Here is a 26,256-nt window from a genome sequence, read left to right on the forward strand (position 1 = left end):
ACATCTTTGTGTGAGCGAGAGAGAAAGAGAGAGAGAGGGTGTGTGTGTGTGACCTCCTCTGCCGTAGGATAGCCTTTAGGATTATCTGGTCATTCAACACCGCGTTGACCGAGGAGCAGCTTGTTTGATTCACTGACGTGTGGCGTTGAGGATCTGCGAAGGTGTTATCGACTCACCTTGAACCCACACACACTCTTCAACGTGTGACCTTAGTCACCGTCTATGGCACTGTAGACGACTTCTTTAAAAGGACAGATCCATTGACGCCACATCTCATTCTGTAACTAAGGAGGAAGGCTGTCATCCGTCTTCTCTCTCAGCCCACACGCTTCATACATCCCACATCGTTAGTAGTCCTTAGGGTCCGCTAATGAACACATCGCTGGTTCTCAGTGTATCTTCAATCTCTAGAGATCCTCACTAGTTTTATTGCATCCTCTGACCACATACCAATACACACGCAGACACACAAACACAAAGTTTAGTTTTAGTTTCGTTTATTCATTCGATCATTTAAAAAAACAAGCGCACACACAACACTTGAAAAAGCCGTACATGCACACGAGGTAAAATCATTGAGGATAACACACAATAAAGTCTGGGACCTATTTCCATTGTGGTCCTCTTGAGACAAGATGAAGGCAAGCAAACACACACACACACACACACTGAGGAATGATACTGCAGCAGACGCACAGCTGTTCAGGACCAGGTCCCTCTGTGGAGATGGTGAATGGATGGGTGAGCTGAGCTCGCTCAGGGGTTCAGTATGACAGCACCATCAGTTGATGAAGACCTCTCCATACTGTGCCCTCGGTTGGTGTGTGTGTGTGTGTGTGTGGGATGTGTTAGGGAGATTACAGACTTCCCGTGGAAGACTTTCCCATTGATCCCAGTGCTCAGAACACTGCTAGTGGGAGAGAGGAAGAGCCTAAGCATTACCGATCTATTAACACATGTGAGACACTGATTGCAGTGCGTGTTCGTGTGTGTGCATGCGTGTGCATGTGTGAGTGTAAGAGAGAGAGAGAGAGACAGAAAGACTAAGAGAAAGGGAGAGTGAGGCTCCACATGTTTTTGTGTAGAACTGCCTTGTGCGTACCATTATGCATGCAGCCATTTGTATGTATCCCTGTAATGTGTATGAGAGTGCATTGTGTATGGTTTTGCATATCTGTGTCTAGTTTTGCATATGGATTTTTTTCTTAATGACTTTGTGTTGGTGATAATGAACCTGTGTTAATCCCTCAGAGTTAATGCATAGACACAGTAGCTAAATCCCTGAGATAAGGGAGACCATTGGTGGTAATGGAGGGACCCTAAAATGGCGCCGGATGCAGAAGGCAGACGTTTTATGTGCCCCTAACCGATTGTGTTTTTTTGTTTGTTTATCTGCGTTGTTTGTAATTTATTTTTTTACTCATTTTGTACATAATGTTGCCGCTACCATCTCTTATGACCTGAAAATAACTTCTAGACATTAGGACAGCGATTTCTCACCACGGACTAGCAGAATCCTTTTTCTTCTTTCACAACTCTGACGAGCCCAAGGCGGAGAAAATAAGGTTCCCTCGGGAACAGGCCTCGAGCCCCGTGATCTGCGTGAAGAGGAGGCGGAGAAAGAGAGGCCGGAGAGCTGGCTGCCTGCTGAGAAGTCAAAGGCGATCGAATAAACCCCCACTTCCCTCAATTCTACTAGCAAATGTGCAATCTTTGGACGATAAAATCGACAAGTTACGCTTAAGATTAAACTACCAACAGGGACATTAAAAACTGTAACATCTTATACTTCACGGAGTTGTGGCTGAATGACGACAACATCAACATACAGCTGGCTGGGAAAATGCAGAGCGCCAAATTCAAAAAATCACATTACTATCAAACTTTCATTAAATCACACATGCAAGATACACAAGCAAGATAGCAAATTAAAGCCACACGGGTTGTGAATCCAGCCAACATGTCAGATTTCGGCAAAAGCATAGATGCTATTATCTGAAGATAGCACCTCCGTAAATAAAGAGAGAGAAGCATATTTCAACCCTGCAGGCGCAACACAAAACGCAGAAATATAAATATAATTCATGCCTTACCTTTGACGAGCTTCTTTTATTGGCACTCCAATATGTCCCATAAATATCACAAATGGTCCTGTTCGATTAAATCCGTCGATTTATATCCAAAATGTCAATTTATTTGGCTCGTTTCATCCAGAAAAACACTGGTTCCAACTTGCGCAATGTGACTACAAAATATCTCAAAAGTTTCCTGTAAACTTTGCCAAAACATTTCAAACTACTTTTGTAATACAACTTTAGGTATTTTTTTACGTAAATAATCGATAAAATTGAAGACGGAATGATACAATACAGGAGGATACAGGAGGAAAACAAACTGTAACTAGCTTTCTGGTCACCCGCCTCTATCTAACAGTACACTTCACAGACAGATTACCAGGACACGTACTGCGAGCATGCACTGACCAACTAGCAAGTGTCTTCACTGACATTTTCAACCTCTCTCTGTCTGAGTCTGTAATACCAACATGTTTGTACCGACTCCGTGAAGCACCATAGTGCCTGTGCCCGTGCCCAAGAACACTAAGGTAACCTGCCTGATCACCGACAACAACGAGACAGCCTATAGGGAGGAGGTCAGAGACCTGGCTGTGTGGTGCCAGGACAACAACCTCTCCCTCAGCGTGATCAGGACAAAGGAGATGATTGTGGACTGCAGTGGAGCAGGTTGAGAGCATGAAGTTCCTTGGTGTCCACATTACTAACAAACTAACATGGTCCAAGCACACCATGACAGTCATGAAGTGGGCACAACAAAACCTCAGGAGACTGACAAGATTTGGCATGGGTCATCAGATCCTCAAAAGGTTCTACAGCTGCACCATCGAGAGCATCCTGACTGGTTGCATCACTGCCTGGTATGGCAACTGCTCGTTCTCCGACCGCAAGGCACTACAGAGGGTAGTGCGAACAGCCCAGTACATCACTGGGCCAAGCTTCCTGCCATCCAGGACATCTATACCAGGCGGTGTCAGAGGAAGGCCCTGAAAATTGTCAAAGACTCCAGCCACCCTAGTCATAGACTGTTCTCTCTGCTAACGCACGGCAAGCGGTACCTTAGCACCAAGTATAGGTCCAAGAGGCTTCTAAACAGCTTCTACCCCCAAGCCATAAGACTCCTGAACATCTAATAAAATGGCTACCCAGACTATTTACATTGCCTCCCCCCCCCTCTCCACACCACTGCCAATCTCTGTTGTCATCTATGCATAGTCACTTTAATTAACTCTACCTACGTGTACATACTACCTCAACTAACCGGTGACTCACCAGCATTACGACCAGGAATACAACTTTCTGTACCGGCACCCCCTTATATATATTGTCATTTTTTACTGATGCTCTTTAATTACCTGTTAGTTTTATCTCTTATTCTTATCTGTATTTTTTAAAACTGCACTGTCGGTTAGGGGCTTGTAAGTAAGCATTTCACTGTAAGGCGCAACAGTAGTGCTTTATTTACACATTATTACCAGGGATTTGAATAGGATCAGTGAATAGGATCAAGTAGCCTATGCCTACCTGGCAGAATGATATCATGATGAGTTGCATCAATCCAGTGGGCATTTGTTTTGCAAACTCTGCACTTACATGAGCGCTACAGAAACATTGCTAACCAACGGTCTCTTGCTAGTGCCACCTACATTAAAAGGGTAACTACACCCCAAAATCCACATTTATTATTCATTTTTTCCAGACCTCGAAAGAGGTCTCCTGATGCGGTTTAAGCATTGTTGTGGAATTAGATCATCTAAACTCTTAGATATTTGTTTTACTCTCATGCTGTCTCTGATTCATATATGATTATGTTTTCACTGAGTACTAACACAGTCTTTTCGGCTAATGATAGCGCTAGAGGGAGTGGAACAAGAGGGACAAAGGATAGAGGGACTAGGGAAAGAAAGAGGGACGGATGCAGCGAGAGGGGAAGAGAGAACATCTGCACTCCTCCAGCTACTCTAAAGAAATGGGTATGACGCATGACGCACACACTCATATTCCTCACCGGGGGATGCCACTTGCGCTTTTGACGTACCCTGTCTCGTTAGCACTGATTAGCCCAATCATGAACTACATTCATCCTCAGCCAACTACACTACCCGCAATTCCCTCTGGAAACCACAGGCCGTCTCAACCCATCAGAGCCTGAGATGCTGGGACTGGGACTAAGCCTACAATAGTCCATCAATCACATTTTATTAGCCTGAGTAGCACATTGTTTTATAACAACTGATTATAATGGAGTGATGGCGCAGACAGACATGGAGGTTCTGCTTCTAGCTCCTAAGCAACTTGGCAGTAATTTGTTTTTTTTTGTGTGTTATTTCTTACGTTACCCCAGAACGTTTTTTGTGTTATTACATACAGCCGGAAATAACTTTTAGATATCAGAGTGGCGGTAACTCACCAGCATTACGACCAGGAATACAACTTTCCTGAATTGGATTATTTGTTCGTACCCCCCAGGTCAATTGAACTTATCCAAGAGGCTGCTCCAAGATGCAGCCGGTATTTGGAGTGGACTTCTAGTCCGACTCAGGCGGCGTGCACACCATCCACTGCTTCCAAGTATATTACTCGCTAATGTTCAGTCTCTGGCCAATAAAGTAGACGAGCTCAGGGAGAGGATCTCCTTCCAGAGAGTCATCAGGGACTGTAACATACTTTGTTTCACAGAATCATGGCTCTCTCTGGATATACTGTCCCCGTCCATACAGCCAGCTGGGTTCTCAGTACATCGTCCAGACAGGAATCAAGATCTCTCCGGGAAGAAGAAATGCGGTGGTGTATGTTTCGTGATTGACAACTCATTGTGTGATTGTGATAATATACAGAAACTCAAGTCATTTTGTTCACCCGACTTAGAATACCTCATAATCAAATGCAGACCGTATTACCTCCCAAGAGAATTCTCTTTGGTTATAGTCACAGCCGTGTATATTCCCCCTCAAGCCGATACCACAATGGCCCTCAAGGAAATACACTGGACATTATGCAAACTGGAAACCACATATCCTGTGTCTGCATTTATTTTACCTGGGGATTTTAACAAAGCAAATTTGAGGAAAACATTACCGAAGTTCTATCAACACATTGACGTACTGTAGTACTCACTCTGGAAAAAGACCGACCACTGCTTCTCCCCCTTCCAGGATGCTTACACAGTCCTCCTCCTCCCTCCCTTCAGTACATCTGATCATGACTCCATTTGCTCCTCTCTTCCTATAGGCAGAAACTCAAACAGAAAGTACCCGTGCTAAGACTAATTCAACTCCGGTCTGACCAATCGTAATCCATGCTTCAAGATTGTTTTGATCACGCGGATATGTTCAGCTCTCCAGAGGGTGGGTCAGGCCAATGCATCACTGGGGGCACACTGCCTGTCCTCCAGGACATCTACAGCACCCAATGTCACAGGAAGGCCAAAAAGATTATCAAGGACATCATCCACCCGAGCCATGGCCTGTTCACACCACTATCATCCAGAAGGCGAGGTCAGTACAGGTGCATCAAAGCTGGGACCAAGAGACTAAATAACAGCTTCTACAGTTTCTTGCAAAAGTATTCACCCCCTTGGTGTTTTTCCTATTTTGTTGTATTACAACCTGTCATTTAAATTGATTTTTATTTGGATTTCATGTAATGGTTTTTCACAAAATAGTCCATATTGGTGAAGTGAAATGAAAGATAAATGAAAAGGGGTGTGTACATATGTATTCACCCCCTTTGCTATGAAGCCCCTAAATAAGATCTGGTGCAGCCAATTACCTTCAGAATTCACACAATTAGTTAGATTCCACACAGGTGGACTTTATTTAAGTGTCACATGATCTCACTATATAGACCCCAGAGTCTGCAACACCAATAAGTGAGGGGCACCACCAAGCAAGCGGCACCATGAAGACGAAGGAGCTCTCCAAACAGGTCAGGGACAAAGTTGTGGAGAAGTACAGATCATAGTTGAGTTATAAAAAAAATATTAGAAACTTTGAACATCCCACGGAGCAACATTAAATCCATTATTAAAAAATGGAAAGAATATGGCACCACAACAAGCCTGCCAAGAGAGGGCCACTCACCAAAACTCACGGACCAGGCAAGGAGGGCATTAATCAGAGAGGCAACAAAGAGACCAAAGATAAGCCTGAAGGAGTTTGGGGGGGTTGTAAGGCAACAAAATAGAAATGCCAAGGGGGTGAACACTTTCGCAAGCCACTGTATCTCACGGACATTAGACTGTTAAATAGCCATCACTAGCCGGCTACCACCCGGTTACCCAACCCTGCACTTTAGAGGCTGCTGCCCTATATACATAGACATGGAATCACTGGTCACTTTAATAATGGAATGCTAGTAACTTGAATAATGTTTACATACTGCTTTACTCATCTCATATGTGTATTTGTGGTGCAAATATGCAGATCCTTAGGGTCAACATTTTGTAACCTAGAGAACAACATGAGCTTGGTTTTACTTGTATTTAACACTAATTTAAGATCTTTAAGTGATTTCTGAATTGAATCAAAGTCATGCTGAAGTTCACGAATGGCCTGCTACACTGAGGTGAAGCAGGAATACAAAACTGTGTCATCTGCTGCATAGAGATGAATGTTACATGTTTTAATAAGTGTGTCATTAATGTACAAGATTAACAATAATGGACCCAAAATCGAACCCAGAGGAACACTTTCTTTAATCTCAAGAAACTCAGATTTGACCACATCTGTCAAGATGGCCTGAGTTCTGTCACTTAGATAATTCTGAAAACATAAACAGGCTGTGTATCCCAGGTCTATTCTTGATAACTTATTCAGCACAACAGAATGATCAACAATGTTGAACACCTTTGAGAGGTCACTAAACAAGGCAGCACAGCTCTTTTTAGCATCCAAGGCATTGACAAAATAATTAACAACTAGAGTGGTTGCTGTTGTAGTACTATGCCCAGGCCTAAACCCTGATTGGTTTATATGAAAAATTCAATTATCAGATAAAAAGGAACAAAGTTGTACATTAACAAACGATTCAAGAATCTTAGCTAAACAACGTAGTCTTGAAATGGGGCGATAGTTGTCAAGATCATTTGTATCCCCACCCTTATGGAGTGGCAGCACATATGCAGATTTCCATGCTTTAGGAATACTTCCTGATAACAATGTTAAATCAAAAATTGAGCCAGCAATAAAGGGAGTTGCAAACCAGGCTCCAAATGATCAGCCCCTGTGGATTTTTCTTGTCTAATGTTAGCAAAGCATCCAGGACGTCTTTGTCAGTGAATTTCCAAAAAGAAAACTCCTGACCAGCATTTTCAGTATCATTCAATAGATTTTCAACATCCAAACTACGCTTTTCAAGAGCTGGCGTTGAAATACATTCAAATATATAGCCTGCAGAGATAAAATGGTGATTAAATGCATTAATGATATCAATTTTGTCAGTAATAGGGCCAGAATGTAAAGGAACTTACTTTCATTAATCTGAAGACTGTTATTTATCTAATCACTTTAAAAGTGAGCTGCAGCTCTACGTCTCTCTGGTCTAGTATGTTAATTCTTAACCCATCATTTTATAAAGTTACTTCAAAAGGGGCGGTTCCGTCAGGCTGACACGCTCTCTGACCTCACTCAAGGGGGTGGTGACTACTACTTATAGAAACTATTTCCTCTTATAGTTTCTAAAATAACACCCCTCTCTTAAGAAAAACACTTTCATAATTTTTGGATGGAAACATTGTACATGTAGTGTGTATACTTTTCAAGTTACTGTTTTTCCTATACAAGTTTTCTAATGATATCACAAAATAACACACAATATGACATTAGCAGGGAACTGGTGGGGGTTAATGAGAATTGGGAACTGATGGGTCCAGAGGTGAAACGTCCCATCTCTGACCATTCCTCACTTTCTATGTTAGAAATATTGTTCTAGTATTCGCTTTAGAACGTGTTAGAGTTTTGTCGGGAAAAGTATTCTTAAACCAACTGTTTGCCAGAGAAACAGAGCAAGAAGGATTGCACTCTTACATCATCGAATTAACACCTTGGCTGATGGCACCCCCGCTTCAGCCACTTGTTCAGGAAACGGGGGTGGGGGGGGGCAAACCTAAACTGACACTCAACCGGAGACAGTTCAGCGGATGAGTTTGGCAGTGTGTTATGAGCATACTCTGCCCAGACAAGAATCTTGCTCCAGTTGCTGGCCTGAGTGGAAACGAAGCAGCGGAGGAACTTCTCCAGCTCCTGGTTGGCCTGCTCAGTTTGCCCATTCCACTGATGTTGGAATTCAGAGGAGAGACTCAGCGATGCCTCAGGAACTCCAGTGTCCTGGATGCTCAGTTAATTTAGAGGATTGTCCCCATTGTAATACTCGGGACCGGGCTGACCACGGAACGTAAAGTCTGTTAGTGGGTCCCGCCCCAGGATCAGGTCCTCGGGTCTGGACTTGTCAGACCATGGTCTCAATACTCCATATCACAGGGGCCACAATGTGTGAGCTGGGGACGATTGGGTCGGTGTCCCTCTCCTCGTTAGAGACATTGTGTTGGCGGGACAGGGCGTCTGCCTTCTGATTCTTGGATCCCGGGCAATAGGCTAGTGTGAAATCGAACCTGTTAAAAAACAGAGCCCGCCTGGTTAGCATTCAACCTCTTGGCTTCTTGAATGGAGACCAAGTTCTTATGGTTCGTCCATATCATGAAAGGATGAGGTGTCCCCTCCAACTAGTGTCTCCACCCCTCGCACACTTAACTGCCAAGTGCTCCCGGTTGCCTACATCATAGTTGTGTTCTGTTGGCAAGAACCGCTTGGAGAGAAAGGAGCATGGGTGCAGTTTCTTGTCCTCCTTGTTCCCCAGTGAAGGGACCGTCCCTGCTCCGGATCAGGATGAACGAGGATGGTCCAGAGATGAAAAGTCCCTTGAGCTCCATGAATGCCCTGTCTGCCTTGGGGGTCCAGTAAAAACAGGTCTGGGTCTTGCTGGTTAGGACCGTGAGAGGCGCTGCCACCGCACCAAAGTTGCATATAAAACGCCTGTGAAAAATTGGCAAACCAGAGGAACTGCTGGACCTGCTTGAGTGAGGTGGGACAGGTCCAGTCCACTACCGCCTCAATCTTTATGGGGTCCATTTGGATGCCTGCTGTAGAGATAATGTGACCCAGGAAGGAAACCTGGGATACGTGGAACTCACACTTCTCTATCTTGACATATAGTTGACTCTGCATGAGGCATCTCAGGACTTGGTGGACTGCAGTAGGTGTTCCCGGAAGGTTCTTGGAGAAGATCAAGATGTCGTTGAGGTAAACAAAGACTAACTGATTCAACATATCCCTCAGAATGACATTGACCAATGCTTGAAAGACTGCTGTTGAGTTTGATAATTCGAAGGGCATGACCAAATACTCATAGTGGCCACTAGGGGTGTTAAAGGCAGTCTTCCATTCATCTCCCTCCCTGTTTCTCACAAGATTGTATGCAGGGACGCAGGCCCCCATACTTTCTACCCAAGAAGAAGAAGCCTGCACTAGCAGGGGATGTAGATGGGTGAATGAAACCTGCCTCCAGCGACTCCCGGATGTAATTGTCCATGACTGCTTCTTCAGGGGTCAAGAGGGAGTACAGACGACCCCGGGGAGGTGTGGTGCTGGGTAGGAGTTCTATGGCACAGTTGTAAGGACAATGAGGGGGAAGGGTGGCGGCCTGCCTCTTACTAAAGGCCTCCCGGAGGTCAAAGTATTCGGGAGGGAGAGTGGAAAAGTCTTGGTCTTCAAGGGATGCAGGAGGACACAGTGAGGCTCTTGGTGGGGGTCTTAGATTTTTAGTCTGGCAGTGCTTACCCCAGTCTAGTAGGTGTCCCGTGGACCAGAAAACTAGTGGGTTATGTAGCACTAGCCTGAACAGAAAAGTCTCAGAGTGGTTCACCTCAACCTGCAGTAGAATGGGCTTGGTCTGATATTCCACCTGATCGGAGCCATTGGGGCATCCATCGAGGGCATGAATCTGCAGTATTGATAAATGAAATTATCCGCGGCCCTGCAGTCCACAAAGGCTTGAATCTGGTGCTGGCGGTTGTCCCAGTGGAGGGTTGCGGGTAGTAACAGATGGTAACTGGGTAGCTGGGAGGTAACTGCTCAGCTCGTCAAGGTCTCCCCCTGTCCTGGCGAGCCCTGGCGTTTTCCGTCAGCTCTGGACAGGTAGCATCGATATGACTGAAAACTCCGCTGTAGAGACAGCAGCCATGCTCTTGTGGGCTCAGACGTGTGCGACGAGTGCAACCCCGACAATGGCGAAGTCAGCAACTGTTCTGACCCCTTGGTGGAGGTTGAACAGTCGGTAGGCCGCTTCTCGTCCGTCGAGTGGTTGGTCAAACACTCCTCGCAGCTCGGCAATGAATGCTACTATGGATCTGCAAGATGGTGGCTGCTCTTCCCACACCGCCGTTGCCCATGCCAGGGCCTTGCCCAAGAGTAGAGAGATGATGTAGTCGATCATGGCCTGATCAGTGTGGAACGAGGAGGACTGTAGCTCGATCACCAGAGAACACTGTGTGAGGAACCCCTTGGAGGCTCCCGGGTTGCCATCATACCATTCGGGGGCTGGGATCTTGGGTTGGGCGCAGGTTCCCTGGAGGAACCACAATGATGTCTGTAGCACTGGGCATCGAGACCTGGGTATTGGTTCCTCCTTGGTTGGGGGCGTGCCGTGGTTGGAGGGACTCAGCAAGTGCCCGAAGGGTCCCGGAGATTTGGGAGAGCTGTTCTTGCTGCCGTCCTAACAGTTCTCCTTGGTAGGCTACCATATTCCGGATCTGGGTGATCTCTGCTGTGTCCATGTTGTGGCAGAAGCTTGCTGTAACGTGGTAAGGTTGGATCCAGCTGCAGAGGAGAGACCAGACGAGGAATCAGTGTTCAGGATAAACATAATACTCTCCTGAGAAATGGTAGCCGCAGGATCACAGTATACTTGAAAAAACAACAAACACTAGGTCTTGAAAACGCACATGGTAAACAATTCAAGCTTCTGCAACGAACCACAGAAAACACACCTCTTGCAAAACACACCTCTGGGGCAGTAAAAATGGCAATTAAATCATTGAGTTTGTTTAGGACACACTTCTTGGTGGAGGGTGGACGATAGATTCCTATAACTGTTATTTCTGAATTTGAACCCAACTGAAGACTTAAAGCCAACAATTCAAGGACTGGAGGTAGACTTTAACAGAGAGATAGAAATATGATTATTTGTGTAAAAAGCAACACCACCACCTTTGCCTTTCATATCAGCCCTAAACACATTGTAACCATCCATAGCAACCTCAGAGTCCAAGGTTTTATCAGTTAACCAGGTGTCAGATCAAATAAAAATATCAGGGTCTACCTGAGAGAACCAGATCTTGACATGATCAATTTTAGGTAATAAACTACGAATGTTAAGATGTAAAAATGTCAAACCTTTTCTGTATTTAAAATCACACAGAGTTTCAACACAAGTTAGATTACTTTGAGATTTCAGAACAACAGGAGACTCAAAGATTGGATTATACCTATTAGGAAAAGAAAAGAAAGTAGGAATAGCAATTACATTTCTCCTGTTACCACCATTAGGCATGTTCACCACTTTCAGATACATCATGTGAAACTTTCACAGTGACCAAAGAGGAGATGGTAAGAATTGACTTACATGTAATGCTAATATAATGCTAATACTTTCCAATGTTTGATGACAACAGCCGGGAGCCCTTTTCACCCAGGTGAATTCCGTCTTCCACAAAGTAGCCTGGCCTATTCCAGAAGGAGTCAAAATTGTCGACGAAGGACATGCCCAAGTCCACTGGTGAAGAGACCAAAGACGGCTAAAACGGCGAGGAGATGGAATTGTTATACAATTATATGTGCTGCTAATTTCTGAGCATTCTCAGAAATTAGAAACAGATTTCATTGAGTCATTAGACTCAATATGCAACACAACTGTTTTCAGAGCAGGAATCTGTTTCTTGATGGTGGGCATGATTTCTAATAAATCCAATACCCTAGCTCCAGGAAAACAAAGTGTAAGGGTATTTTGGACTTCCACCAATCTAACCATGGAGCTTCCCATAATAATGCTTGATGGCTGTTGTCCATTTCGAGCTGGAGCACTCAGCCCAACACGAGGGGCTCCTCTAACTCGCCCCCCCCCCCCTCCTCCCCCACACACACAATTGACAGGAATAACAGACCCTGGTGAAGCTCGTCATAATATTTATATATTATTTAATACCATTCTTTTATTTTAGATTTGTGTGTATTGTTATGAATTGTTAGATACTACTGCACTGTTGGAACTAGGAACACAACCGTTTCACTACACCCGCAATAACATCTGCTAAATATGTGAATGTGACCAATAAAATGTGATTTGATTTGAATGGTAGAAGCTTCTTACAGCACAATACATCTTCTTGAGGGAGTTAGTCTTGGTACTGAACAGTGAAAATACACAATCATTTTCATCAGATGTTGCACTATACAAGCACCATGGTGTATGAAATATGCTACGGCTGGTTTAGTTCAAAGAGACCATTATGTATGATGCGCGCGCGCACACACACACACGCACACCCTCTCTCAGGAGCCTACAGGAGCAGCTGTAGACCTGACACGTTGTCTCACCTAATTTCTCTAAGGTCTGTTGTGTGACCGCCTCTCCCCCATCACCCCACTCCTCAACACTGTATTACTACACATTAACACACCATATGTGGAATAATTGAGCATAATACATTGCGTTGTATTTCTCCATCTCAATGATAGGGTAGGGGGAGGGGGGGGTTGTTTACCTTGTACATGGGTTTAATTACCGGCACTGAAGTGTGTGTCACTGATCCAAGGAGATGACAGGGTGGATGATGGGGGGAGGAGAGGGGAGGGGAGGGCTTATTAGATATGACGGCAAAGGAACGGGATGCACCTCCATGCTTCCCTCCCCTACACTCCTCCATTCTGTCCTTCCATACGCTTATGTCCGGATCCACGTTCCCCTTGTTTTCCATAATTGACTTCACAGGAGTGATCAGACAGAACCTTACCAACTCCACATATCATTTTGACAATTTCTTTTTTTTTAAAACCTTTATTTAACTAGGCAAGTCAGTTAAGAACAAATTCTTATTTACAATGACAGCCTAAGAGCAGTGGGTTAAACTGCCTCTCATTCTCTCATGTTGTAACCCCAAATCGTCCTCTATAGTTCCATACAAGCCTTTTAAATCGATGTGGAATTTTCACTTAGGATCTGGCAACCGCCCTTCTCTAATGATAGCCAAGTTAATCTACCCATTACAGTTGCAATTTTGATGAGTTTTTGTCATTGGTAGTAAGTAGTAAGTCAGTTGACCTTGAGTCTGTCTGTGGGAAAAGTGGAGGGTTTGGCAGGCTGGGTTTCCCTCAGGGGAAATAGGATAATCAGTCCTGTCATCCATCCCAATCATCCAATCTAGCAACCCTAACCAAGAATAACCTCTCATTATACTGATCATACGCACTTTATTAGTGGTGCGTGCGTGCGTGCGTGCGTGTGTGCGTGCGTGCTGTGTGCATACTGGTGCGGCATGCATATACAGTTGAAGTTGGAAGTTTATATACGGGATTGATTTGCACTTTTCGCACCAAAGTACGGTCATCTCTAGGAGACAGAATACGTCTCCTTCCTGAGCGGTATGACGGCTGCGCGGTCCCGTGGTGTTTATACTTGCGTACTATTGTTTGTACAGATGAACGTGGTACCTTCAGGCATTTGGAAATTGCTCCCACGGATGAACCAGACTTGTGGAGGTCTACAAAGTTTTTTCTGAGGTCTTGGCAGATTTCTTTTGATTTTCCCATGATGTCAAGCAAAGAGGCACTGAGTTTGAAGGTCGGCCTTGAAATACATCCACAGGTACACCTCCAATTGACTCAAATGATGCCTATCAGAAGCTTCTAAAGCCATGACATAATTTTCTGGAATTTTCCAAGCTGTTTAAAGGCACAGTCAACTTAGTGTATGTAAACGTCTGACCCACTGGAATTGTCTGTAAACATTTACAATTAGAAAAATCTGAAAAGAAGATTTAGAAAAATAGAAAAATAGAAAAGTCAGTAAACAATTACAATTAGAAAAATGACTTGTGCATGTAAACTTCCGATTTCAGCTGTATATAGATGTGTGTCTAAAATATATTTTCTATGCATATAAGGCTGCAATTTTTTGAGAACTTCTTCATGGTTTTGAAAATGCATTCTTAAATTGATTTCCACAGGACATTAGAGTGTGTGAATGTGTGAGGTTATTTGGCTTCAGGTGTACGCTATCCCTGTCGCTGATGCTACCACCTAGCATTAAAATCCCTGCCGTGAATTTCGCTAGCACCCAGTGTTAGCGCCGCTGTTGTAAATGGATAAATGTCTCTAGCACCTAACTTTAGCATCCCAGTTGTAAACATACAAACGTTGCTAGCACTTAGCATTAGAATCCCTGTTGTTAAGGCCTCGATAGCACAGCACGCTGCAGAGAAGGAGCCAGAGAGTGTGAGCGAGAGAAAGAGAAATAAGAGAAAAGAGACAGACCGAGAAAGGGACAGGGGGAAATGGAAAAGGAAATGTTTTTCATTTTGAGTGTTGCTGTAACCAAGAAACTCTCGCTCAGTCCCCCTCTCTCTCATCCCTCCATCTATCGCTCTCTCTCTCCGAATCTCTCTCTTACTCCTTCCCTCCTTCCTTCATTCCCTGTCTATGAGAGAAGGCAGAAAGGGGGAAGCTGGCATGACAGAGGGCTTGGTGGGGCCAGCCACTGGGTGACAGGTAGCCTAGTGGTTAGAGCGTTGAGCCAGTAACTGAAAAGTTGTCGGATTGAATCCCTGAGCTGACAAGGTAAAAATCTGTTGTTCGTCCCCTGAACGAGGCAGTTAACCCACGGTTCCCTGGTATAAATAAAGGTTAATAAATATATAAAAAGATTAAAGGGTTTCATTATTTATTTCCCCCTGCTCCAAGGCTCCAGGCCCGATCCCAGTGACAGAACCTTTGAAGATTTGGGGCTTTGATGGGAATAGAATTACGATTTTGTCGGTTGCTTCTGTCCCCTGTGCCTCACTTTCCTAGTTCCTACCTCTCTTCCCTCGCCTCTCGTCTTGTCTTTCTCTCACCCCTCTACCCTTTCCCCCTTTTCCCTGTGGGTGTGTCAGTGCCCCTCTGTTGGTATGTGTGTAGAGGTATGGCTCTCTGGCAGGAGGAGGGGTAAAGTAGGTATGTAAACAGAATACAGGAGAGACCTACTGCAAGATATCAAGGCAAGAGCACCCTACAGCGCTTGTCCATATACGTATTTATATATTCTTAATTACTTCACTTTACTTAGATTTGTGTGTATTAGGTATTTGTTGTGAAATTGTTAGATATTACTCGTTAGATGTTGCTACACTGTCGGAACTAGAAGCACAAGCTTTTCGCTACACCCGCAATAACATTGCTAAACACGTGTAGGTGACCAATAAGATTTGATAAACATGCACTTTGGGGAAGAAAATGGCACACTCACATGAGGATATCAGGACTTCAGGACAATTGGGCACTTAAGAGAAATAGCACTTAAGGACTACATTGGGACACAGCACCTTGCGGCAGCTCACAGCTGACCTAAGACAGTTGTTACCCATGGGCCGTTACAAGACGTTGCGTATTACTCTGTGTGTACGTGTGCCACCAAATCTGCATAAAACCCAACTTTAGAATCATGCATGCACACCTTGATTCCACGCTAGCTAATTGGCTCACTGGGTCCAGATGTCATGGGTCATGGTGTAATAGCCAGCAATGTTTAGTCCTCTCTGTGTATCCAGATGTTGCACAAACTCTCAAGCAACTCTCATACATTCTGATGCTAGGCTAGTATGACCTACTGGGTGTTGAACCCAGTGCCTCCATACATTAAGACTTTCTTAGCCCATTGAGTTAAATCCCAACTCTGGCAGGTAGAATAAATTCTCCAGATCTCAGACAAGGTTAATGATCACACGATTGTGCAGCTCACTGAACCACCTCTGCTACGCTAACATATAAAACCTTAGTGTGTCCCAACATCCTAGCCTAATAGCGCAGGAACGACCAGCCAATGAGAAGCCCAGTCAATAGGACATTCAGTACAGTATTTTAACACAGGATTAGTTTGATCAGCTGGAGCAGATATTCCCACTGATACCACTCCACTGGTTACTGATGAATAACGCTTATTCAATTCAAAACTGATGACTTAATGTGTTCTTTATTGACATTTGAAGAGGGAACGGAGATGCAATATGAATATGAAAATGAAATACCAGTTATTTGGCAAACCCAGCTTAATATTCGCTAGATGTAGAGGCAGTCTCTAATGTACTGTACATGCTGACCTGTGTAGGGAATTCTGAATACATTGTGTTTCTTTTCTGTAGTTATGGTTTATGGTACCTGTGTCTTTGGCTAACAAGCCAGACCCTTTATTGAAGCAATTAGAGTGAGACTTATTGAGAGAAACAGTTGCCAGCTGCACAGCTTCATCCCTCATGTTTTCACTAGAGCTGGCATTTATACTGCTAGCATTCTGTAAATCCAACTCAGCACTCTGGACTGGAGGTGTTCTTGGTAGGGGGGTGGTGGTGTGTGTGTGTGTGTATGTGTGTGTGTGTGTGTGTGTGTGTGTGTGTGTGTGTGTGTGTGTGTGTGTGTCTATCCTCCTGAGGTTTGCACTAGGCATCTTGCAGGTAGATTTGGTCATACTAAAGCTACTGCAGTATATTAACATATTCATATAACTCATTTACTGTTTACCTAATTTAATGGTTAGCAAATGTTGATCTATGCTTATAAGCATTAAGTGTACTCCCCATTTAGCTGCCATTGCCCCTGTAATGTGATGTCTCAAAGCAGGAAGTGTAACAGTTGTTTGAATCATGAAGCTTTATTGAGTTTGACAGTATCACACAAAATGAATGGTGCCACACGACATTAATGATGATGTCAGTATGGTCTAACTAGCTGTTTTGTCTGGATGTAAGGAGGCTACAAAAATGCAGTTGAAATTTGTATTATTGGTCACGAATGTCACAATTCCTGACATTTAATCCTAGTATAAATTCCCTGTCGTAGGACAGTTAGGATCACCACTTTATTCTAGGAATGTGGAATGTCAGAATAATAGTAGAGAGAATTATTTATTTCAGCTTTTATTTCTTTCATCACATTCCCAGTGGGTCAGAAGTTTACATACACTCAATTAGTATTTGGTAGCTTTGCCTTTAAATGGTTTAACTTGGGTCAAACTTTTCGGGTAGCCTTCCACAAGCTTCCCACAATAAGTTGGGTGCATTTTGGCCCATTCCTCCTGACAGAGCTGGTGTAACTGAGTCAGGTTTGTAAGGCCTCCTTACTCGCACAGGCTTTTTCAGTTCTGCCCACAAAATGTATATGGGATTGGGGTCAGGGCTTTGTGATGGCCACTCCAATACCTTGACTTTGTTGCCCTTAAGTCATTTTCCACAATTTTGTAAGTATGCTTGGGGTCATTGTCCATTTGGAAGACCCATTTGCGACCAAGCTTTACCTACCTGACTGATGTCTTGAGAGTTTGCTTCAATATATCCACATAATTTGCCTTCCTCATAATGCCATATATTTTGTGAAGTGGACCCGTCCCTCCTGCAGCAAAGCACCCCCACAACATGATGCTGCCACCCCCGTGCTTCACGGATGGGATGGTGTTCTTCGGCTTGCAAGCCTTTCCCTTTTTCCTCCAAACATAACGATGGTCATTATGGCCAAACAGTTCTATTTTTGTTTCATCAGACCAGAGGACATTTCTCCAAAAAGTACAATCTTTGTCCCCATGTGCAGTTGCAAACCGTAGTCTGGATTTGTATGGCAGTTTTGGAGAAGTGGTTTCTTCCTTGCTTGACCTTTCAGGTTATGTCGATATAGGACTTGTTTTACTGTGGATATAGATACTTTTGTACCGGTTGCCTCCAGCATCTTCACAAGGTCCTTTGCTGTTGTTCTTGGATTGATTTGCACTTTTCGCACCAAAGTACGTTCATCATTAGGAGACAGAACGCATCTCCTTCCTGAGCGGTATGATGGCTGCGTGGTCCCATGGTGTTTATACTTGCGTACTATTGTTTGTACAGATGAACGTGGTACCTTCAGGCATTTGGTAATTGCTCCCAAGGATGAACTAGACTTTTGGAGGTCTACAATTCGTTTTCTGAGGTCTTGGCTGGTTTCCTTTGATTTTCCCATGATGTCAAGCAAAGAGGCACTGAGTTTGAATGTAGGCCTTGAAATACATCCACGGGTACACCTCCAATTGACTCAAATGATGTCAATTAGCCTATCAGAAGCTTCTAAAGCCATGACATAATTTTCTGGAATTTTCCAAGCTGTTTAAAGGCACGGTCAACTTAGTGTATGTAAACTTCTGACCCACTGGAACGTTGATAGAGTGAATTATAAGTGAAATAATCTGTCTGTAAACAGTTGTTGGAAAAATGACTTGTGTCATGCACAAAGTAGATGTCCTAACTGACTTGCCAAAACTATAGTTTGTTAACAAGAAATTTGTGGAGTGGTTGAAAAACGAGTTTTAATGACTCCAACCTAAGTGTATGTACATTTCCGACTTCAACTGTAGGTGTACTGTTTGTGAAAGAACATAACACAAATGTACGTAGTAGCTGTGCACGCAACACAGTATTTGTGAGTCATATGGTGTGTGGCCAATAGAACCCAATAGTTCTATGCAAGGAACATATGTACTGTATCTTTCTAACACATCAATAAACCTACCTCACGTTTAGCCCAAGGTCCATTGGAAAATGTTACCACATTATCAGGTGCTGAGTTTCTATACGCTGTGCCGTTATGGTTTAGGGACACACACGCATGCGCGTACACACACACATGCACATTCCAGAGTGTAAAAAACAGTAGTTGAAATGTCCCCCTACCTGCTGTGTCGTGGTGTATTTCGATAGAGTGATATCAGTGTGTGATTAATGAGTTAAATTAGCTGGTGTGTGGTTGCGCTGTGGCAGGAGCAGGACCTTAACAAGTGGTAGGCATGTCGCTGTTCCCGTAGGCCCTGGCATGGACCCAAGCTGCCAGGCTAGACATGGCCTCTGGCACTGCCAGTCCGTCTCTTATTCCCACCACTTCTCGCTGTTCCGTTCTTTATTTTTTTCTCCTATGCACTCTCCCTTTCCGTTCCTCTGCGCTCTCCCTTTCCGTTCCTCTGCGCTCTCCCTTTCCGTTCCTCTGCGCTCTCCCTTTCCGTTCCTCTGCGCTCTCCCTTTCCGTTCCTCTGCGCTCTCCCTTTCCGTTCCTCTGCGCTCTCCCTTTCCGTTCCTCTGCGCTCTCCCTTTCCGTTCCTCTGCGCTCTCCCTTTCCGTTCCTCTGCGCTCTCCCTTTCCGTTCCTCTGCGCTCTCTCTTTCCGTTCCTCTGCGCTCTCCCTTTCCGTTCCTCTGCGCTCTCTCTTTGTGTCTGCACATGCTTCTCTTCATTATTTAGGCCCTAGCACCAAAACCGTTTTTTTGAGTGGGCACCAATGAATGGTCAGTACTTACAGTACATCCACAGCTCCATCTAGGAGCTATGCATTTTTTGTATTATTATTTTTTTTTTGGGGGGGGGGGGGTCATTAAAGTCTTCCATAAGTACTTTGAATCACACACTAATATTCTTAATTTCCCCTCTTTTTCTCCCTCTTTTTTTCTGTTTCTGCAGGTGGAGCGAGAGATAGCCATTCTGAAGCTCATAGAGCACCCTCACGTTTTAAAGTTGCACGACGTCTACGAAAACAAGAAATATTTGTGAGTGTCCTTTCCAAAAACGATTTGGTTCACTGAAACGCTGTAACAAATGTGCCTCCCTTAAACCGTTCCACTGCATGTTTGGAGAAGCACCCGTGCGTAGCAACATGTTAGCAAACAAGCGAGGCAAGTTGAAAATCACTTGAGAAACGTATTTTCCGGGGCCATTTTCACACGGGCATGTAATGTTTCATATGGTTCTCCCTCAGTTTACACCTGCCTATTCGGAAAGCCTGTAGGTTTAATGTAGATCCATATGTTATCTTATGTATTAATCTCTCCTGTGTCCCTGCTCCAATGGCTCTGCTTAATGCACTATTCAATAATTGTTAAAGGCGCCAGCGACAACCGGTGTGGGAATATGTTTTCCTAATATTCCGATGACACAGACGAATCGCCGACAAGGACGCAAAGTGTTTGCCTCGGATACATTCTCCCACTCCCAATTCATGTGTGAATGTGTTCCTAATTGAACTAGTGTTGACAGGTGAACGCTTGAGCAGATCCCTTAATCTGCTAATAAATCAGGAAGTGGTGTGGGTGGGAGGGAGGGGGGTTGTGGGAATGTGGGGTATCCCTGCTACAGTAGGGATACCGCAGTGTGCTTTCAGTGCTTTCTCGCACATACAGCACAGCAGCTACCGCAGATAATATCACAAGAATTACCACATATACTCTCACAGTAGCAACTGCTGTAGGAACAACTATAGAGTCGAGGAACTTCTATGGATAGAAGACCATTACTCCAAATGTTTGAATTACACGTTAACACGTGAGGGTGCACTAAAAGCAGTGGTTTCTGGATCAACATTAATTAAGGATTGGGTGCCTCATTAAATGACCAAAAATGTCAATGTAATGTAAATGTATGGTCAGCTTGAGGAGAGCTGGTCCTGGCCTCTCACTACAAGCAGTCCTGGATCCCGTAGACTATCTCCATAATACCGAACCAGGCGCACATAGCTATCGAGATATGATATCATGTATATAATATGACATACACAGCTCTAGACTGTGTATCTAACGTGTGTGGTTCCCTCCCTCCACAGGTATCTGGTGCTAGAGCACGTGTCAGGGGGAGAGCTGTTTGACTACCTGGTCAAGAAGGGACGGTTAACACCCAAGGAAGCCAGGAAGTTCTTCAGGCAGATCATCTCAGCTCTGGACTTCTGCCACAGTCACTCCATATGGTGAATCATCAATCAATCGATCAGTCAATAAATCAAATGTACTGATAAGAAGTTTTTACATCAGCCGTTGTCTCAAAGTGCTTTGAAAGTATCCCTGCCTAGGCCCTAAAGAGCAAACAGAAGTAGAAGCTCAGTCCTGCTTTCTGAGATCGTGTCTGGTCTGCCATTTCCCTTTTATCTGTGAGAGGAACACTGACCCTATCAGAGAGAGAGAGAGACGACATGAGAGAGGCCTGCCCCCGACACTGGGCTCTTGGAAAGCGGAAAACATTAGTCTCTGATCAAAGGAAATGATAGTACAGTGTGTAAATTTTTCGGGACATTTCCTGGACAACATTCCTGGGAAATGCATAATTCCAGTCATGTAGGATTGTCAGGTTTTCTTGTTATTACCTCTGCATGGTACTTGGGTAAATTATGTTTTTCTCTCTCTTTCCCTCCTCCTCTCCACAGTCACAGAGATCTGAAGCCAGAGAACCTGTTGTTAGATGAGAAGAACAACATCAGGATAGCAGACTTTGGCATGGCGTCTCTGCAGGTCGGGGATAGTCTGTTGGAGACCAGCTGCGGGTGAGTCAACTGTGTGTCTGTCTGTCTGTCTGTCTGTCTGTCTGTCTGTCTGTCTGTCTGTCTGTCTGTCTGTCTGTCTGTGTGTGTGTGTGTGTGCGTGTGCGTGTGCGCGGGTTGACCCATAACTAACAGTCACTTCGGTTACAGTATATGCACAGGGCAGGCGGTTTTAGGGTCATTAAATATTGTGTGAATGAAGGGCGGGTGGGTGGCGGGTTGAATAAAGAGACAATAATACCTTAAATGTGTAATTATTGTGCAATTCATATCTATAGGCTTCAATTAGGTTTTTCTTTCAATATTTTAGGCGATCTGGCATTAGTGCATAAGCCTAAGCTTTAGTGCCTAACTGAACTGTACGAGCACCAAGTAGCCTACACTCCATTCACCAAATAGCCTACACTCCATTCGCCAAATAGCCTACACTCCATTCACCAAGTAGCCTACACTCCATTCGCCAAATAGCCTACACTCCATTCGCCAAATAGCCTACACTCCATTCACCAAATAGCCTACACTCCATTCGCCAAATAGCCTACACTCCATTCACCAAATAGCCTACACTCCATTCGCCAAATAGCCTACACTCCATTCACCAAATAGCCTACACTCCATTCGCCAAATAGCCTACACTCCATTCACCAAATGAGCCTACACTCCATTCACCAAATAGCCTACACTCCATTCACCAAATGCTTTTGGGAACAGCAGAAAAAGTTGTCCATGGAGGCACAATGAACAATGTCAGAATGTTGTTCAATAAGAGAAAAGCTGTGAGAAAAGAAAATGAGAAGGGAGTGGACAGAAAAGTAATGTTTGGGAAAGATATGGTGAAGTGGTGAAAGAGGATGATGTCAGTGTGTGATGATTGTGAGGCTCTGCACAAATTCGACAGTCACAAGACGGGGACTTCAAATAGGCCTATGACACGCCAAGGGAACTGTAGCCTACTGTTCAGATGGGTTGAATGGAAACTGAAATCTGGACAATGACTGTAGGTCTATAACGTCTCACATAGCCTTAATATTAACTCCTGCAGAATTAAGAATTTCCACATAAAATATGCATCTATGCCGAACAAATTTTTTTGAATCAGAAACGTGTTGGGTCATTCACAGCTTTCCATTTTACAACTGGTCATGCTGATGTCATTTGGACATTTTGCACAGAAAATCGTTCCTTTTTAATATTGTTTGTTGCATTTTCTCCTCGGCCCCTAAACGTCTTTGCGTCGCGAAAGAAGCAGAGATGACAAGAGAACATTACCGATGTCAACTAGATTGAACCGTTCATTCTATCGATTTATGACATTATTCATTATTCTTAGTATTTTAGTGACAGAAGAGAAGCCGCACGTATCTAATTATAGACTAGTTGACTCACAAATGGCCTACCAAAATGTCAGAAAATATAAGTAGAAACATATCTAAATCGGGCCCAAAAAATTCTGCCCCAAAAATATTTTTGCCTTCTCTGACTGTAGCCTGCAGTGCATTTTCTATATTAGTGGGTTAGGGTCGAGGTGCAGGTTTCAGATTGTCACTTTATCACACATAGTCGGGCGGTTCTGGATGGGTTATTAGCAATTGCGGGCGGGTGCCGGTGAAACAGCTGATCCGCGCACCACTAGTGTGTGCGTGCGTGTGTCCAATCCCTACACAGTCCTCAAGCCATGTCTGTGTGTATATAAGAGCATGCTTGTGTGTGTTTGCACCTGTATACGTGTGTGTGTCCACGTGTGTGTGCGCGTGGTCAGTAAGATCTTCAGCCCAGATAACCAGGGCCAGTATAGCCTACCCTGCATCTTTACAGATTAGCCATGTAGCAATGCTAAGTCTCTGTCCATTATCATCTGGAAGACAGACAGTGTGGCCCAGCACAATGTGACAGAGGAGATAAGAGTAGGAAGTTGGCGTGACAGGCTAACGTGCTAACCCAGGTGAACTCTGCTGAGGGCTTAGCTATTTGTCCCCATTTCATATGCACAAACATAACGAGGCCATGACTCAACACCAATCAACAGCCCAAAAAAAACAGTACAAAAAACAAACATTTGCTTTGTTTTCTCGGGCAAAGTCATGCGTCTGACAAGCACGTTGGACACTGTGTGACTGTGTTCCAAGGTGTCCTTTTCAAAGACACTGAATTCAGGCGACGGCCATGTCACATCCCTGACCTTAAGGACCCTTGTGGCTGTATAATTATGCCTTTATAATTCTGTGCCCTGTTGTCATAGTGACACATGTGTTTTTTTCTTTTGCGGGGTCACATGGGCCCACATTCAATGGTAGTATTGGAACTTTACGCTCAAATCACTGTACATATACAGGTAAATGCCATAATACAGGAAACCCCAACAATATTTGTCTTAATAGGGCGTTGGGCCACCACTTGGCACAGATGCTACACGTGTCTAGGGACTCTATTGGAGGGATGCGACACCATTCTTCCACGAGAATTTCCATCTTTTGATATTTTGTAGATGGTGGTGGAAAACGCAGTCTCAGGCGCCGCTCCAGAATCTCCCATAAGCTTTCAACTGGGTTGAGATCTTACTTACTTACTTACTGACTCTATTGTCCCCATGGGGACATTTTGTTGCAGTGTCATGTACACGTTTAAAGTGGCGTTTAAATACAAAACAAAATTGACAATGCAACTTTCATAACAGTTACATACCAATAAAACATTCTTTTTTTTTTTAAGACTAGCCTGCTGGCCTTACTGAGTCGATAGGAACGTTAGCCTGAGTTAATTAGGAGGGATATCACACCTGGCACAAATGATTGTCTAGTTCTGTTTTTCCTGCTGATGGGTGCCCTATACCTACACCCAGAGTGGTGTAGTTCAAAGTCCGGGTACAGGGGGTGGCTTGGGTCTAAAATGATTTTGTGAGCCTTGCGGAGGGCCCTGACCTTAAAGACCTGATGATTGAGACGGCCATGGCGTATGATTTACATCGTTTTCAGGCTCATCAAACCATTCAGTGACCACTCGCGCCCTACTTTCAATAAAGCACCTGCTTTCAATGGATGGATGGCGCGGTGGTCTAAGCAGCGAGCTCCTGCTCCATAGACCGTGGGTTCAATCTCAGCTCCTAACACTCGTTTGTGGGCGGCAGGTAGCCTAACGGTTAGAGCGTTGGTCCAGTAACCAAAATGTCGCTAGCGAGGCACTTAATTGCTCCAGGGTCGCTGCTGATAATAACTGACCCTGGCCATGACCCCACTCTCTGAAAAGTAAAAAAATAAATAAACAGACCCTAGGCAACACAGTGACTAGGGTCTGGTTTCAATGATGGACTATTTGAGCATAGAGGGACTAAGTCACTGCCATATGCTACTACTTTATCCGCTTGAATAAAATCGATGTAGGCAGTGATGTAGTTCCTCTATGCCAAAACAGTCCATCATTGAAACCAGACTCTAGTCACTGTGTTGCCTAGTGTGTTCGAGACTGCCCTCTGAGGGTGTCTTAGGGGGAGTTGGGATATGCAAAAAACACATTTCTAATTCACACTTGTACATGTATAATACACACTTGTACATGTATAATACACACTTGTACATGTATAATACACACTTGTACATGTATAATACACACTTGTACATGTATAATACACACTTGTACATGTATAATTCACACTTGTACATGTATAATTCACACTTGTACATGTATAATACACACTTGTACATGTATAATACACACTTGTACATGTATAATACACACTTGTACATGTATAATACACACTTGTACATGTGTAAAATAGGACAAATATAAGCACCCACCAAATGATTGTTAATTATTTATTCTATGCTTTGTTTCCCTCGTTTACTCACGTGTTTCCGTTATTTTGGCAGTTACCGGTACAGTATATAATTTGTTAAATATTAAAGGTGGCATGATGACAATGGAAAAATCGAACCTTTTATCCTTGCTTCATAGAGGTATAATATCACTCTCACAGAGTGAAAGATTCTTCTCTCCCTTGCCCTCTGACCGACATTCATAAACATATGATGAAATAAAATCTTTATCAGGTTAAATGACTGTACTTTGCATGAAGGACACATTGAGGAATCTTTCATTTGACGTACCTAATGTAAAACGTTCAACATGAAATATCGTTTAGATACAACTAAGGAAAAGTGGTTCTAGACAATGTGATTAAAAAAAAAGTTTTAGGTTTGCATGCTCTGACACTGCTCTGTTTGACTAGGGCCAATTGACTGGTTTTGCGTACGTTACCGTAATTCAATTTGACTCTGGCAATCAGGAAGCTTGTGTTTACAGAATGTACGTGTGTGTGTGTGTGTGTGTGTGTGTGTTCCCTTACATGTGTGTTGCGTTGAGGACAAGGCAGATGCACAGCAACACTCTGTCAGTGTGTCAAAGTAACTGCATCTTTATTAATGAATAACACACAACACCAACGGACCAGATACTTACGACACACACTGTTTGCATGCGTAATAGAAATTCATGAGTATGTGATGTTAGATGGTAAGATTAGCGAGAGGACGGGAAGGACAGGGAGGGAGTGGGACTTCGTAGTCTAGGTCGTCA

At 44.0% G+C, this 26,256-nt stretch overlaps 1 protein-coding gene across 8 annotated transcripts in view; it reads left to right on the plus strand.

Annotated features, from left to right (window-relative positions):
- The window catches only part of LOC139411285 (BR serine/threonine kinase 2b), a 179,510-nt gene that overhangs the window by 93,814 nt on the left and 59,440 nt on the right, over positions 1 to 26,256 (plus strand). For all 8 annotated transcript variants that reach the window (XM_071157365.1, XM_071157366.1, XM_071157370.1 and 5 more), the window contains exons 3-5: positions 19,845 to 19,930; positions 20,980 to 21,120; positions 21,574 to 21,690. In XM_071157365.1, coding sequence (XP_071013466.1) covers positions 19,845 to 19,930; positions 20,980 to 21,120; positions 21,574 to 21,690 — 344 coding nt within the window. The remainder of the gene's footprint in view (positions 1 to 19,844; positions 19,931 to 20,979; positions 21,121 to 21,573; positions 21,691 to 26,256) is intronic.

Source organism: Oncorhynchus clarkii, chromosome 6 (genome assembly GCF_045791955.1).
Source record: "Oncorhynchus clarkii lewisi isolate Uvic-CL-2024 chromosome 6, UVic_Ocla_1.0, whole genome shotgun sequence".
Classification (NCBI taxonomy): Eukaryota; Metazoa; Chordata; class Actinopteri; order Salmoniformes; family Salmonidae; genus Oncorhynchus; species Oncorhynchus clarkii.